The 16243-nt window shown below is 43.6% G+C and overlaps 1 protein-coding gene across 3 annotated transcripts; it reads right to left on the bottom strand.

Annotated features, from left to right (window-relative positions):
- Positions 1-1302: 1302 nt before the first annotated feature.
- LOC123843360 (ubiquinol-cytochrome c reductase complex assembly factor 6) lies at positions 1303-9439 on the bottom strand. 3 transcript variants are annotated; one of them, XM_045872724.3, is made up of 3 exons: positions 9286-9439; positions 8485-8602; positions 1303-1471 (listed from the first exon to the last, which is right to left on the bottom strand). In XM_045872724.3, the coding sequence occupies exons 2-3, from the start codon at positions 8590-8592 to the stop codon at positions 1376-1378; spliced, it is 204 nt and encodes a 67-aa protein (XP_045728680.1). In that variant the 5' UTR covers positions 8593-8602; positions 9286-9439; the 3' UTR covers positions 1303-1375. The 3 variants fall into 3 exon arrangements, with proteins under 3 accessions (XP_045728680.1, XP_045728679.1, XP_045728678.1); XM_045872723.3 differs by lacking the exon at positions 9286-9439 and adding an exon at positions 8978-9126; XM_045872722.3 differs by lacking the exon at positions 9286-9439 and adding an exon at positions 8834-8971.
- Positions 9440-16243: the final 6804 nt, after the last annotated feature.

Raw genomic sequence — 16243 nt, 5'->3', positions numbered from 1 at the left:
TTACTTTTGTCCTTTATTTATAGACTCAGAGGAAGAGTTGAAATATTTGTATTAATTTCCTAGGGCTGCCATAACAAAGTACCACTAACTGGACGGCCTCAAACAACAGAAATGTATTCTCTCAAGAGTTCTGGAGGGCAGAAATCAAAAATCCAGGAGTCAGCAGGACCATCCTTTGAGATTCTGGCTAGAATTCCCTCCGTGCCTCTTTCTGGCTTCTGGTGGTGGCTCTCCATCCCTGACATCCCTGGCTTACATCACCCCAGTTTTTGATGTGTTGTCACATGGCGCTCTCCCTGTGTGTTTGTCTTTACATGGCATTTTCCTCTTATGAAGACACCAGTCATATGAACTGGATTAGGGACCCACCCTAATGACCCCATCTTAACTTCGTTACATTTACAGGACTCTATTTCCAAATAAGATCACATTAACAGGTACTGGGAGTTAGGACTTCAACATCTTTGGTGAGACGACACAATTCGCCCCATAAGCTAGCTCATTTAAGCTTTTCAATTATTTTAAAATATAGAATAACTACATGAGGGGCGCCTGGGTGGCTCAGTTGGTTAAGCGTCTGCCTTCGGCTCAGGTCATGATCCCAGGGTCCTGGGATTGAGCCCCGCGTCAGGCTCCCTGCTCCGCGGGAAGCCTGCTTCCCCCTCTCCTTCCTGTTTGTGCTCTCTCTCGCTATCTCTGTCACTCTCTCTCTCTCAAATGAATAAATAAATAAAATCTTAAAAAAAAAAAAAGTAAGAATAACTACATGGTAATATGGTATCTCAAATTTGGGGATAAAGAACTTGTGACAGTCCAGGTGACATTTGTTGTAATTTTGTTAAGTACACAATTCCAAAAGAACTTCAAACTTTAAATATTTCAACTTAATTCACAGTTTAGTACAAATTGCACTTTGCAATTTTAGAGAACTATTAACTACACACCATAAGCTTTCATTGTCAATGACAATTTCATTATAGTTAATTTATAATTCCCATTTGTCATGATAATCAAGCTTATTCAGAGAAATAAACCAGAATTATAAGGGCAGGAAACACCATAAATATTCTTTCTCACATGATATCCAAGATTAAGTATCTATTCAAATACATTCAAAAAGCTGATGATATGGGGGGGTCGGAAAAAAAATAAATTAAAAAAAAAAGCTGATGATACAAACTTTGGCAGTTTTCAAGATACACTGGTCAATCCATAATTAAATCTCAATGCATCAATTAACACCTGGGCACCTCTTGCAGTTAGCATTGCATTAGATTTAAAGACAACCAGTTTGACTCAATAAACTTTAAAAATATATGTTTAATACTTATATTATTCTACAGAGTTCTTGGCAGAGTTAAGTATTTTGAGGTTTCTATTGTTGAGAAATTTGAGGTTCATGTTGTCTCTTTTTCAGTCCCAAAAGCTCCGTTTTGATTTCTCCAGGCTTTGGTGGAATTTCAGGTATTGTCTATCAAAAAAACAAAACAAATAGATGCCAGTGCTTTCTTAGACTGTAATTCAGCATGACCTGAAAGAAAGTAAAAAGTAAAAAAAAAGAACAAAAAGTCCCTGTGTACTCAATGATAAAACCTTATTAGGAGAGCCTGTGGCCCATCCCAGTTCCTTTCTAACCCTATACTTACATGACTCTATTACCCAGGCTGTGTCTCTAGTATTACAGGACTCAGAGGGAGAGTTCATACCAATATTAATTGACAGATCACAAATCTTCATAAAGCTTTCCACAATTTGAAATTCATTCCTGCACTATTTACTGAGTCTCTACCATGTGCCTGACACACAAAACAAGTATCAGGAATCAATTGGTTTTGAACTGATTTCAAATCAATTCATTACTGTTCAAAAACACTAAGTGCCTGGGGCGCCTGGGTGGCTCAGTCAGTTAACCATCTGCCTTCGGTTCAGGTCATGAACCCAGGGACCCGGGATCGAGCCCCGCTATTCTTATGATGGAATATTATTCTGTCCTAAAAGGAAATGAAGTATAGATACATCTGACAATATGGGGCAAACCCTGAAAACATGCAAAGTGAAAGAAACTAGTCACAAAAGACCACATGTAGATTCCATTTAAATGAACTGTGTACAAGAAGAATGTGTGGACCTATGTTTTCATTTCTCTTGGGTATAAACCAAGATGTGGAATCGTTCAGTCCTATGACTCTATGTTGAACTGTTTGAGGAACAGCCAGACATTTTCCAAGGCAGCTGCACTATTTTACATTCCTAGCAGCATTGTATGAGGGTTCCAATTTCTCTACATCCTCAGACACTTGTCATGAGCTGTTTGGTTTTTTTTTAATTATAGCCATTATAGTGGTGATGAAATGGTATCTTATTGTGGTTTTGATTTGCATTTCTCTGATGGCTAGTGATGCTGAGCATCCTCTCATGTGCTTATTGTCTGAAAAGGTGACTTCTGAACAAAGACATGAAGGAGGATGAGAAAACCAGCCATGCAGATATCTAGGAGTGTTTCAGGCAGAAGGAACCACAAATGCAGAGGACCTAAGGCAGAAATGTGCCCTTATGTGCAAGGAAAAGCAAGGTGGTCAGCACAGCTGCTCTAAGGTATTCAACGAGAGGTTACGAAGAGACGAGGACAGAGGAAAAACGGGGGCGCAGAGAGGCACAATCCCTGCAGAGTTCTGAGCAGAAGAATGACATGACCTGACTCAAGCAAAAAAGAGGACAGTGGCTTTGTCGAGAAAAGACTGCAGGGGGGCAAGGCTGGAAGGCAGAAACAGGTCAGGGAGCCATCACAGAAACAGGTGAGACATGGCTGACAGTGGCTTGAACTGGGTAGTAGCAATGGATGTGGTGAAAAGCAGTGAGATTCAGGATGTAGTTTTCAGATCAAGCCAGTGGGATTTGCTATTATGTGTAGTATGAGAGAGGAGTTAAAGAGGACTCCTAGGCTTTGGCCTGAACAACAAGAATGATGGAGTCACCATCTACTGTGACAGGCAAGGCTTCAAGACGAGCAGGTCTGTTGGAGGAAGACCAGGAGCTCAGTTTTGAACATGCTCACTGCACATCCAAGTGGAACTGTTCATAATGATTCAGAGGCATATCTATTTCTTTTTTTTTTAAGATTTATTTGTCAGAGCGAGAGAGAAAGCATAAGCAGGGGGAGCGGCAGGCAGAGGGAGAAGCAGGCTCCCCGCTGAGCAAGAGGCCCAATGGGGCTCCATCCCAGGACCCTGGGATCATGACCTGAGCCGATAGCTGCCGCTTAATCGACTGAGCCACCCAGGTGTCTCCAGAGGTGTATCTATTTCTAGATATAGATCTAGATCAGCTATCAGCTTACACTGTGAGGTCCTGAGGAAAAGAACCACATCATAATCTCCTCCTTATTTCTTACAACCCTATGGAGTGACCCTCATTATAAAAAGGCAGGCGAAAAACTGTGCTGAATGAATAAATCAACAGACTTTGCTCAGGACCCTTAATATAAGCTCATAAGATTGGAGAAATAAAATCTTTACTCAGATCATTTTATATAAAAATGCAAGATTAGGGGCGCCTGGGTGGCTCAGCCAGTTAAGAGTCTGCCTTCAGCTCGGGTGATGATCTCAGGGTCCTGGGATCAAGCCCCACATCAGGCTCCCTGCTCAGTGGGGAGCCTGCTTCTCCTTCTCCCTGCCGCTCCTCCCCCTGCTTGTGCTCTCTTGCTCTCTCTCTAATAAATAAAAAAAATCTTTAACAACAACAACAAAAAACTACAAGATTATTCCGGCATAATTTCACTCACATCAGAAAACTTCTAATAGCTTTTCAATGCCTGAAGTTCAAACACCTTGATCTGGTTCATTTTACTCTTTCATCTAACAACTAATTAATCCTAAAGAAATAAAACAGTTTAGGAAAGAATGTGGGGTTTGGGGTCGGGGTCATAGGAGAGGTAGGGAGCTAAGAGATATGCTTCACAGCACAATTCTCATTTTGAAGTGAAAATGACTTTCTAAAAAAATGAGTGATGGGAACTGGAATAAAAGCCAGAGTAACTTGTCTGACAATGTCCTACCTTAAAACTAGTCCTAGGATTTTGACATTCCAACCCCTTTAGGATAAGAACGAATGTAGCTTATTTCACGATCATTAAACTGTGGAAACTAATTAATTTAGAAGGGATCTCTTTCCCCCAGGGTCCCAATTTCCCCCAAAAGGAAATTATATGAAGTCACAAAGCCCTATAAAATACAGTATACTATATTGTACACCTGAAACTAATATAACACTATGTGTTAACTGGAATTAAAATTAAAACTTTAAAAAATAACTTAAAAAAATACAAGAGTAGCATGTTTCAAATTTCTATAAAGTATATATATATACAACCACCCACTTACACACACACAGGCAAATATTTGGAGTAACCTGAATCGCCAATACACACGAGCACACAGAGGGAGAGAGAGCAGGAGAAGCAGACTCCCCACCAAGCAGAGAGCCCAATGCAGGGCTTGATCCCAGGACCCCAGGATCATGACCTGAGCCAAAGGCAGACGCTTAACCAACTGAGCCACCCAGGCACCCCGACAATTCAATTTTTATTTTAAAAAATGAGTAAGGAACAGGTGGGGATAGGTAGGGAGAGACAGGGGGCTATGTGATCAGGCTCACAGAAATCCCAAAAATGTGGAGGTGTCAGGAAACCAGAGATAAGGGAACACTCCAGACCACCCTGCCCTAGGTATCCGAGGGGGTAGTCTTATTTATGACAGTCTCCTGAGGTCAACAGAAAATAACCAGACCCTAAAAAGAAGTAAGCCATTAACGATGTTACCACTAGTCCTTAACCAATGGTGCTGCCTGTAGAGAAGTCAAAAAAATTTAAGCTCCCTGGTTAGCCTTCAATCAACCCTAAAAGCCCTCAGTGGCAACCATATCCGGACCCCTCTCACTCCTGAGAGCTTTTTTTTCTGTACTCTTGCTTAATAAAAACTCTATTGCTTTCCTCACTTTCCTTTGTCCGCAAGATTCATCCTTCGACTCTGTGAGACAAGAACCTAGCTCTCGGGCTTCAGAAAAATAGCACTTTTACTAAATATACTACATATATAATCAATTTTTAAAAGACTAACAAGTTTTCTGACATCAAAAGTTAAGTGTCAGCAGAGGTTCTAAATAGCAATTTCTGTGTATGCAGGTATGTCTGGAGACAACCAAAAATGAACACTTTAAAATGAGTCCTGGGACACCTGGGTGGCTCAGTCGGTGAAATGTCTGCTTTCGGCTCAGGTCATGATCCTGGGGTCCTGGGATCGAGTCCCACGTTGCTTCCCCCTCTGCCTGCCCAACCCCCTGGCTTGTGCTCTTTCTCTCTCTCTGACAAATAAATAAAATCTTTAAATAAAATGAATCCTAATGATGTGGGAAACAAAGGCAAAAGAAAAATTAAATTTCCTTTCTACCTATAGTCCACTGACAAGTCTTTGAAACAGGCAGTGACATTCCTCTAGGGACTCAGCTGCCTTGATATTACTACTTTGCTCAGGGCAAAAGGCAATCTTAGCCCAACCCCCAGGATCCTGTAAGTCTACTTTAACATATAAAAATTCCTTTGGAAACTTCCTTTATCTCCACCCTCCACCCCTGCCAAGATATATGTTCGCAATCGTCCCCCAAGCATATGACCCACCGATATGTATCTGAGGAGTCTCATGACTGAGTTTTTACTAAGTAATAAAGGACCTTTCCCTGACAATAGCTAGCCCCGTCAGGATCCTGGAAACCTGGTTTCCGAATACCTGGGAGGCTTATGCTATCCCTAACCGCGTCCCAACTTGAAAGTACATAATGGACCACTCCTCATGACCCCAGTGCCGCTCTTCCTGCCCATGGGTCCCATGTCCATGCTTTAATAAAACCACCTTTTTGCACCAAAGACATCTCAAGAATTCTTTCTTGGCCGTCGCTTCAAACCCTAACATCTTTCCTACATCGCTGAGACTGCATTTTTTTACTATGCCTTCAATAAAAAGTAGATTATAAATTAAGGAAAAGAGAACCAGTAAAAGTAATGCAAAAGCAAATGGAAATGCAAAGGGAAGCTCAAGCAAAAGCACACTTTGTACTCCAGGACAGAACATCTGCCTTGAGTCCTTGCCTCCATTCCTATCCTGAGTAGCTGAGCTGGACAACTAGAAAAAGCATCCTTAATCCTGCTCCCTTAAGACAGCACTGAGCACACACTCCAGGAGCGGTCTCCTCTGCTCTGGACTCCATCCAGACCTTCTAGCTGTAAAGACTGAAAGACTCTAACAAAGGCCAGCGGTTGTTACAACAGTGATAGTCATTGCTAGAACAATACGAAGAGATGCAGGAAAAGAACATGAATTCCTTAAATGTTAGTTCAGCATCCAGCATCCTACACACAGCCGACCAGCCCTGGCCTTCAGGGCCCTAAAGAAGTACCCCACTGCTGATGTCACTGCCCAATCAGGAGGAAGTAGCCTGAGACACTTCAGTAAGGTCCTTCTAGATATTCTGGCTTCATGCTGCCTCTTCCCAAGGTTGAGGCAGCTGGTGGTAACAACCATGCATGTTCCTACTTATAACGAGATGGGTGAATCAAAGGTCAATTTCCCAGGGGCAAATCACAGGTACTCCTTCCTTTGTAATGCCTGCTTGATGTCTATTCCTCAGGAGCTAGTGACTCAACTGCATTTCTGTGGAAGGTTCTTACCCCTTTCTGTCTCCAAGCATCCCTGATACATCCCTAGGACTCAAAAGAGAAGCAGTCCCGGCTGGTAAGAAAGAGCTACTTCAGCACTGTTTGTACAAAAACTAGATACCACCAAAATGTCAATATGAGATTAAATAATATATGGAATATCCGTATTATAAAATGTTATTCAATGGTCAGAAAGAAAAAAGGCTGTTGATATAAACATGTGTCTATTTATACAGATGTTAACCAAAACAAACAATTTAAGAGATATGTGTCTATGAACTCCTATTTCCGTGGGGAAAAACACCCTGTCCACTGTGTGTGTCTGTGTGTATCTCAACAACAGTCAAAGTCTGCAAGTACACACCAACCAAAAAAATTGTAGCTACCTGTGTGGAGCAAACTAGAGAAAGTGGGGGGAGGGGTAGATTTTCACATTCTACTCTACATACCTGAACTCAATCTGAATGTTTCACAAGGGTGTTGTACTACCCCCATTAACAGGATCAAAAAAGAGAAACATTGAACAGAAAGCTTGGGCTTCAAATCCCCAGGAAGTTATGTGATCCTGGGAAATCACCTTCAGTCTTCTGAATCTCAGTTTCCTTATCTGAAAACAAGAATAAACACCCCAGGGTGCCTGGGTGGCTCAGATGGTTAAGCGTCTGCCTTCGGCTCAGGTCATGATCCCAGGGTCCTGGGATCGAGTCCCGCATCGGGCTCCCTGCTCAGCGGGGAGCCTGCTTCTCCCTCTGCCTCTCTCTCTGTCTGTCTCTCATGAATAGATAAATAAAATTTAAAAAAAAAAAAAAAAAAAAAAAGAATAAACACCCCAAAACTGTAGCTGACAGTTAACTAAAACCAGAAAGACAAATGGCTGGTTCTCTGTGTTACCCGTCCACAGTCCAGGCAGAGACGACTGTTTCCTACACTGTGCTCCACACCACTCCATTCACACCTGTAGCGTAACACCTCGCACACGCCTGCAATTACTTCCACTGCACCCCCTTGCCTCCACCTCCGCAAGACCGTAACTCCTCAAGAGCACCTCTAATTCCCAGTTCTAATTCAATGAACGCTTAAAATGCTAAGAGTAATTTCAATTTCTCCCTCCTTGGAATGCCGATATTCCCTCGTTCTTCATTCATCAATTATTTATCGAGCATTTACCATATTCTAATCTCTTTTCTAGGTGACTGGGATCAAGGGTGAACCACGCAGGCCCAGTCCTTTCGTAGAGATTACATTCTGGTGGAGGAAACAAAGAACAAGTAAATAGGCAAAAGGAATAAAATACTTGCAAGTTGTGACAAGTCCTCCCAGGAAACAAAGGGCTGAGAAAGAACGGCACAAGGAGGGATCCTTTAGGAGCTGCCCCAAGGACCCTCACTGCTGGAGGAGATATCTGAGCAGAGACTTGACATTTTGAAGTAGGAAACCAACCCAAGATCTGGGAGAAAAGCACTCCAAGATGAGAAAAAGCATGGCCTTGAAGATGGGGACGGGCTTGATGAGTGTGAGAAACAGCAAGGAAACCGGTACTGGCTGCAAGAGTGAGAACGAGGCATAAATGGCAGAAGATCAAGGCCAGTGGCAGGCAGGTGACTGGCTGTGTAAGACCCGTGTAAGAACAGGCCATGCATTGCTCTAGACGCAACGGAATGCCATCATCAGGCTTTAGGCTCAGGGCAGATGTGCTTCTAATTTTAAGATCGTTTCCGCTGCTGGGAGGAGAACCGAATGGCCCAGGGGCCAGGAGCGATGGACCCTCCTGCACTCACCAGGTCCGGCCGGTAGTACCTGTGCACCGCCTCGGCCCCGGCGCACATGGTCAGGAGGCTGGCAGCGAACATTTTCAGGTAGGTGGCCCAGGACACGCCCGCGGGCATGGTTGGGGGGCTGCACGGGGAGGAAAGGCGGGCAGTGTTAGATGGCTCCCAGATCAGGGCGAAAGCGTGCCGGGGAACAGGCCACACAGCAGCGGTGGGACGGGGTCAGGACCCCGGGTTGTCTCCCACCCCGCGCCGCGTGGGCTCATTCCGGACGCCAGGGCGCCGAGAGGCCCGACGCCCCTCCCACGCCCGCGAGCAGCCTTCAGCCTTCGCCGGGCTTTTAGTGCGGGGGCTGGACCTGCGCAACTTTAAGGCCGCTCCTGCGCAGCAACCGGAAGGCCGACACCCAGTGGCTTCCCCGCGCCTCTTCAAACTCTAGCAGGAGAGAAACTGCACAGCGCACTCCCCACTGGCCCTCAAGGCGCGCCCCGAGAGACCGTACCGCAGAACGCACTGGCGTCCGGCCGCGGGTCAGAGGGCGAGCGGAAGTGCGCGCCGGGGTCGCAGCGGACAGCCAGCGGGCGGAACCGAAAGTACAGGGCCTGCGGGCCCCGCCGGACCAGAAAGCAGGGCAGTGCGGCGGCGGCGCTGGCACGTGACCCGGGCCGGCTTCGGACTTGCGGCCGGAGCCCTTGTCTATTTCTGTTCTTTCTTCTTCCCCCCGCCTCCCCCAATTCCCAGTGCCTTCCCAGCCCCAGGCACTTGCTGCGCTCTTTACTCTCCCTATGGGCGGACTTCCATGGCAGATACCGAATCTCGGGCTCGCGGCTGGCAGGATTCTTGCCTCGGGTGGTCCTTCACACGCCCACGGAAATTGCTTGCGTTTACCACCTTTTAGCAGCGGGTGGAGACTGGCGCTCCGACCGTTGCTTAGATGAGGTCAGCCCCCGGAGAGTGCACTTAAAGCGCTCTCCGTCCTCGTGCGGGGCGTCCTTTGAGACCTGAAACAGGCACACGCACACTGCTGTTCCCTACTGGAATAAAAGAAAACTGAAGGCGACGTTGTTTAATCTATGCGTATTTAGATTGTGCTATGACTATGGATTGATTTTTGTTGAGAGAAAGTTAACTCAGGACTAAATTCTGAAGGGTTATGGTTGTATGTATAACATGAATCATGATAGACTCACCTTTTAAACACTTTCATGGAGGTATATTTGACATAAATGACATATTTAAAATACACAAATTGATAAGGTTTGACATGTATGCACCTGTGTAACCATTACTACAAGCAAAATGATCAACATATCCGTCATACCCAGAGTTTCTCTGTGCCTCTTTCTAATTGCTCCCATATTGTCTCCTCTGGGTCTGCTTTCTGTCACAATAGATAAATTTGCATTTTCTGGAACGTTATGTAAATGGAATCATACCATACAGTATGTACCATCTTGGCCTGGCTTATTTCACGCAGCACAATTATTCCGAGATTCATTCCCTTGGTTGGTTGCATGTATCAGTCCTTCACTTCTTTTTATTGCTGTGTATAATTATAACACAACTGGTGTATCCATTCACCTTTGGTGGGCATTTTGGTTGTTTCTAGTTTGGGACTTACAGGAATAATGCTGTTATGGACAGTAAAGTATATCAAAAAGACTCCCGTACAAGCCTGCGAACACATGCTTCCATTTCTGTTGAATACTTTCCTAGGAGTAGAATGGCTGCAGCATATAGTAGACAGGTGTATATTTAACTTTTTAAGAAATTGCCAAGCTGTTTTCCAACATAGGTATATACAGTTTCACATTCCCACCAGCAGTTTTGAGACTTCCAGTTCCTCTCCATCCTCTTCCAACACCTGGTCCGGTTAGTCTTTTTAATTTTAGGCACTCTAACAGGTTAGTAATGGTGTCTCACGACTAATGATGTTGGGAATCCTGTTATATGCTTGTATTTTCTTTGGTGAAGTATCTGTTCAGATATTTCATCCGTTTTTATTGTTTTTTTAAACTATTTTAGTCATCTTTATATATTATGGATAAGTCTTTTATCAGATAGATTTGATCTGCAAATATTTTCTCCCAGTATATAGCTTGTCTTTACTTTTTCTTAATAATCTTTTGAAGAGCAGAAGCTTCTACTTTTAATAAAGTCCAATTTTCAATTTCCTCTTTTATGGATCATGCTTTTGGTGTGCACCAGGTCACACCCCCATGAAACTGGCCCTGCCTGCCAGTGTCAGAGATGATTTTCCATCCAACACCCTAGCTTTCTACTTCTTGAGCTCACCACAAAGAAACCTTCATTTCTACTTAATTTCTGCAATACTCTCCCCTAATTCATGCATTTAAAAATACATGAACACCACATTAATTCATGTTATGTTAGTTAACATGGGTTTCATGTTAGAAAGGAGCTCTGAGGTAAACTAATTTATATAGACACCTCAGAAAATTACAAGTAACTTCTCATTTGGGATCTTGGTTTGCTGTATCTTACCTTCCTGTATCTGAGAAGTGAAAGCTACATCAGATTTCAAACATATATCAAATTCTTGGCATATCTGTTGGAAATGGCAGATGTTGATTAAATTCCATATTAAAGGTCGGAGGCTATTTTCAAAAAACAATGCAGAAAATAAGTTAACTTATATTAGGATAATTACACTCTTTCTAAGAATATTTTTATTTTTTTAAGGTTTTATTTATTTATTTGACAGAGAGTGAGCAAGAGAGAGAGCACAAGCCGGGGGAGAGGCAGAGGGAGAGGGAAAAAGAGACTCCCCGCTGAGCAGGGAGCCCGAAGCAGGGCCCAGGGATCATGACCTGAGCTGAAGGCAGACACTTAGCTGACTGAGCCACCCAGGTGCCCCTTTATTTTTTTAAAGATTTTATTTTATTTTATTTTTTTAAAGATTTTATTTTTTATTTATTTATTTGAGAGAGAGAGAATGAGACAGAGCGAGTACATGAGAGGGGGGAGGGTCAGAGGGAGAAGCAGACTCCCTGCCAAGCAGGGAGCCCGATGCGGGACTCAATCCAGGGACTCCAGGATCATGACCTGAGCCGAAGGCAGTCGCTTAACCAACTGAGCCACCCAGGCGCCCTAAAGATTTTATTTTTAAGTAATCTCTATACCTGACATGGGGCTCGAACTCACAACCTCGAGATCAGAGCTCCATGCTCCACCAACAGAGCCAGCCAGGCACCCCAAGATTATTTTTAAACTATACATTCTTATAAATGAAGGAAGTATGTACTTATTTTTTTTAAATTCTTGAGATAGAATACATAACAAGAAATTTCAGGAGAACATCTTTTTTTTTCATTTTTATTTAATTAACATATGGTGTATTATTACTTTCAGAGGTAGAATTTAGTGATTTATCAATTGCATATAACACCCAGTGCTCATTACATCAAATGCACTCCTTAATGCCCATCTCCCAGTTACCCCATCCCACCACCAACCTCCCCTTCAACAACCCACAGTTTGTTTCCTATGATTAAGAGTCTCTTATGGTTTGTCTCAGGAGACTATCTTTAAGGCAAGATGAGTACTGCAAAATATTGGCTTAGCACAGCTAAAAAATGGTTTAGGTTCCTTAAAAAGATGTTAAATGACAAACTAGTAAGACTCGATTCCATCATAGAAAAAAATTGTCTTTTCTATCTTTTGAGTTTTCTGCCATGCACCCCAAATCACATTTTATGCAGTGCCCAACTCCTATTCATATTGTAGTCTATCAGTAATGTGTCCTATGTCTGTGTATCGTGTCTCTCTTCTTAGAAGGACATCAGTCATCACATTTAGGGCCCACCTTAATCCACTATGACTTCATCTTGACTTGATTACATCTGCTATGACCCTATTTTCAAATAAGACCACATTCACAGATACCAAGTGGACATTAATTGGGAGACACTATTCAACTCAGCACAAGCCCTTATCACCTACTCCAAAACTTAAAAAATACCTAAGTAAAAGTCTAAATATTAACTGCAAAAAAAATGTTCAAAGGCTCATAAATTTTAAGAATAAGGGAAGTCAGGGCATCTGGGTGGCTCAGTTGGTTGAACATCTGGCTCTTGATTTCGGCTCAGGTCATGATATCAGGGACCTGGGATGGAGCCCAGCACTGGGCTCTGCACTCAGTGGGGAGTCTGCTTAAGGATTCTCTCCCTCTGTCCCTCCCCCTGCTTGCTCGCTCTCTAAAATAAATAAGTATTTTTTAAAAGATTAAGACAACTCTTTTGAAACCTAGAAAATCTTGTATCCTCCCCTAAAATGAATGTTCGTTAAAGCCCCCCGACACAGATTTTTTTCCAAATCATTTGCTTGAAACATGTAGCTATTCCCCACAGGTGACACCACAAACTCCCCCACCCATTCTACAAAATATAGCTTAAGTATTAAAGACCTGTAATAAAGGGCTGAGTTGATACAGGAGAGTGTGTGAACCACAGGTCTCCTTCCTCATTTGCTCCCTCTCACTTGGGAGAATAAGCCCTATTATAATGACTTTTCAAACTTTTTTTGATCGTGATTCACAGTAAGAAATACTTTTCTAGGACTGTGATCCTATCTGTACACATGTACCTATGTATGTGTAAAACAATACTTACCTTTATCATATATGAACACTTTGACACTTTTTATTCTGTTTTGTTTTGTTTTTTTAAGATTTTATTTGACAGAGAGAGACACAGCGAGAGAGGGAACACAAGCAGGGGGAATGGGAGAGGGAGAAGCAGGCTTCCCGTCGAGCAGGGAGCCCGATGTGGGGCTCGATCCCAGGACCTTGGGATCATGACCTGAGCAGAAGGCAGATGCTTAACGACTGAGCCACCCAGGCGCCTCCTGTTGTATTTCTTCTTAATGCTTAATTTCAGGACCCAGGCGCCTGCGTGGCTCAGTTGGTTAAGCGACAGCCTTTGGCTCAGGTCATGATCCTGGAGTCCCAGCATCAAGTCCCGCATCGGGCTGCCGGTTCAGGGGGGAGTCTGCTTCTCCCTCTGACCCGACTCTCCCCTCTCATGCTCTCTCTCACTCTCTCTCTCTCAAATAAATAAATAAAGTCTTTTAAAAAATTTCAGGACCCACTTATGGATGAAAATCTGCAGTTTGAAAAACCCCACCCAGTAGTAAGCCTCGTTGAAAATAAGATGCAATTGACTGACAGAACATTAGCTAAGAAGGAAGCAAGCTTACTGGGTTCTTAAAAGGGAGGAGGCATTGGGAGCAAGAGGGAAAGAAGGTGCAATGACTTGCCCTCCTTTTGTTGTTGTCCTATCATACAATAGGTCTCTTTGAAGTAGAGACGTATCTGGCAAAGACAGAAGGACATTCCTCTTGGGCTTCCCCCAAGCTCTGATAGGCAAGGCTCACAAACAGAACATGTTTGTCTTCCAGATTAAGCTTCAGAGGGTGAGGAAGGTACTGATGGGATTGGAGCCTCTTTGTTGCAATCGCTTCACCGTTTCCAGGTTTGATGTCCTGCTCCCCAGCACCTCTTCCAGTAAACCCTTCCTTTCTCAAGGCAGAAGTGAGCAGAGGCCCCCAGTTTGCTCAGGTAATGAATGGAGCTGGCAGGCCCAGCATGCATAGCACCCCACAGTAACTCCATGTGAGTGAAAACATCCTGAGAAAAGTTTGCAGCTCTTTACACTTTTTTAGTCACCAGAATTCTCTCTCTGAAATAACCAAGGTAAGTCACCTGCTTTAAAACTTTTCTGGATTGGGGGCACCTGGGTGGCTCAGTTGGTTGAGCATCTGACTCTTGATTTCTGCTCGGGTCATGATCTCAGGGTCCTGAAATGGAGCTCCAAGTCAGGCTCCACAGTGGGAGTCTGCTTGAGAGTCTCTCACTCTCCTCCCTCTGCCCCTCCCCCCACTCATGCTCGCTCTCTAAAATAAATAAAAAATAAATAAATAAAATCTTAAAAAAAAAACTTTTCTGGACTGTGGTCCTGGGTGGTTAGAAAAACCAGAGAGAGACAGAGAGCAAAAGAATGGGCTGTTGTTCATTCATTCATTCAACAAATATTCACTGGACACCCACCATGAGTCAGGTTCTGAGTAGTACCTACTAATGGACAGAGCATCCATAAAAGTTCTGAAAAGTTTAAAAATATTTAAAGTTTCATTTGAGCAATGGATATAAGACATATTAATCATTCTATATTTACTCATGAAAGCCCTTTCCTGAATCCCAGAATGAAGAAGACACATGAAGCACAGGGCCATACTCATTCCCAGTCCATGTTACATTAGTGAGAAATAAACCTTGGTTGCTGTAAACTACTGAGATTGAAAGAGCCCTTCAACTACCTCCATTTTGACCACAGTCTGTATTTTCTAATTGACTAAAATCTTCTTTCCAGTTTATCTCTTAACTCAGCTAAAGACTCAGTGGGTAATGGATCCCAAGTTGGGAACTGAAAGTACCCCTCAAGCAATAGGGACTACCCTGATGCCAGCAAGACCTTGCATGATTGATGTAAGGACAATGATCAACCTGACCTTTACTGCCCACCTGCACCTACCCACAGATCTTTGTTCCACATTTCCCCTATTTAAACCTAGAAGTACTTTCAGCGCTTTGGAGACAGTCTTTGAGACTTAGTCTACTGTATTCCCGGTGTTGACCTGGCTGAAATAAATTGTTTCACCACCATTCCTCTCTCTGCCTTTGGATTTTGTCAGCGGTATGTGACCAAATCTGGTCCCTTTGGGACTCCCGGAGCCAGGTGCTCTTCCATCTACAGCCCCAGTAACAAGATTTTGGAGTCATTTGTTACCACAGCCTAACTGGGGAAAACTATCTATCTATTTATTAATTTATCTTTGAAGATTTATTTGTGTGAGAGAGAGCACAAGCAGGGGGGAGGAGCAGAGGGAGAAGCAGACTCCCCTGACCTGAACCATGACCTGAACCAAAGGCAGACACTTAACTGACTGAGCCACCCAGGCGCCCCTCCATTAAGAGTTATTTAATGAAGTCCTTGTGACAACTTGAAACACCAGTGACAACTTGAAAACTAATGAAACAACAAAAACCCAGCTATAAGAGCCACTGAAAAATAAAGCAGAGCAGCTAGTCTGTAAGGTAATAAGGGAGACATGGTGCTTAAATGGCATCTATCATACACTTGAAACGTTAATATTTTTACATAAACTAAAGCAGACAGTGGTTCATGTAACGCTTTACATTTTACAAAGCAGTTTCAGTCACCCTCATTTTACAGATGAGGATACTGAGGCCCAAGATAACACAGTGACCTCAACTTCCAGGTTTTCTGACTCCAAAGTCTCTTATTTGCCCAAAATCACACTTGATAATTGATACCTGATAATCAACGCAAAACACTGTTCTTTTTTTAAAGATTTTATTTATTTATTTATTTGACAGAGAGAGAGCACAAGTAGGCAGAGAGGCAGGCAGAGGGAGAGGGAGAAGCAGGCTCTCCGCCGAACAGGGAGCCCGATGCGGGGCTAGATCCCAGGACCCTGGGATCATGACCTGAGCCGAAGGCAGCCGTTTAACCGACTGAGCCACCCAGGCGCCTCGCAAAACACTGTTCTTAATCGGGATAAAATTGAGGTGGACTGGCCTGGAAAATCCTGATAAGCGTAACCGCCCCACCCACACAGCGCCCCCAAGAGACTTCACCTTCTCAGCTTCCGATCCGCCCACTATCGAAGAGTCGTGGCGGACAAAAGCCTACGTCATCAGAGCGCGCCTCCATCCACCCTTTTTGTC

Source organism: Mirounga angustirostris, unplaced genomic scaffold (genome assembly GCF_029215605.1).
Source record: "Mirounga angustirostris isolate CCGP_5_RB_7025 unplaced genomic scaffold, mMirAng1.0.hap1 SCAF_5, whole genome shotgun sequence".
NCBI classification, from domain to species: domain Eukaryota; kingdom Metazoa; phylum Chordata; class Mammalia; order Carnivora; family Phocidae; genus Mirounga; species Mirounga angustirostris.
The sequence above is the reverse complement of the archived record's forward strand: the minus strand, read 5'-3'. Positions and strand labels throughout refer to the sequence as shown.

Excerpts from the sequence above, each read along its gene's own strand:
- LOC123843360 (XM_045872724.3), bottom strand. The coding sequence starts at position 8,592 with ATGCCCGCGGGCGTGTCCTGGGCCACCTACCTGAAAATGTTCGCTGCC. Across the intron at positions 1,472-8,484 it reads GGTACTACCGGCCGGACCTG|ACAATACCTGAAATTCCACC; the intron begins GTGAGTGCAGGA and ends TTTTTTTGATAG.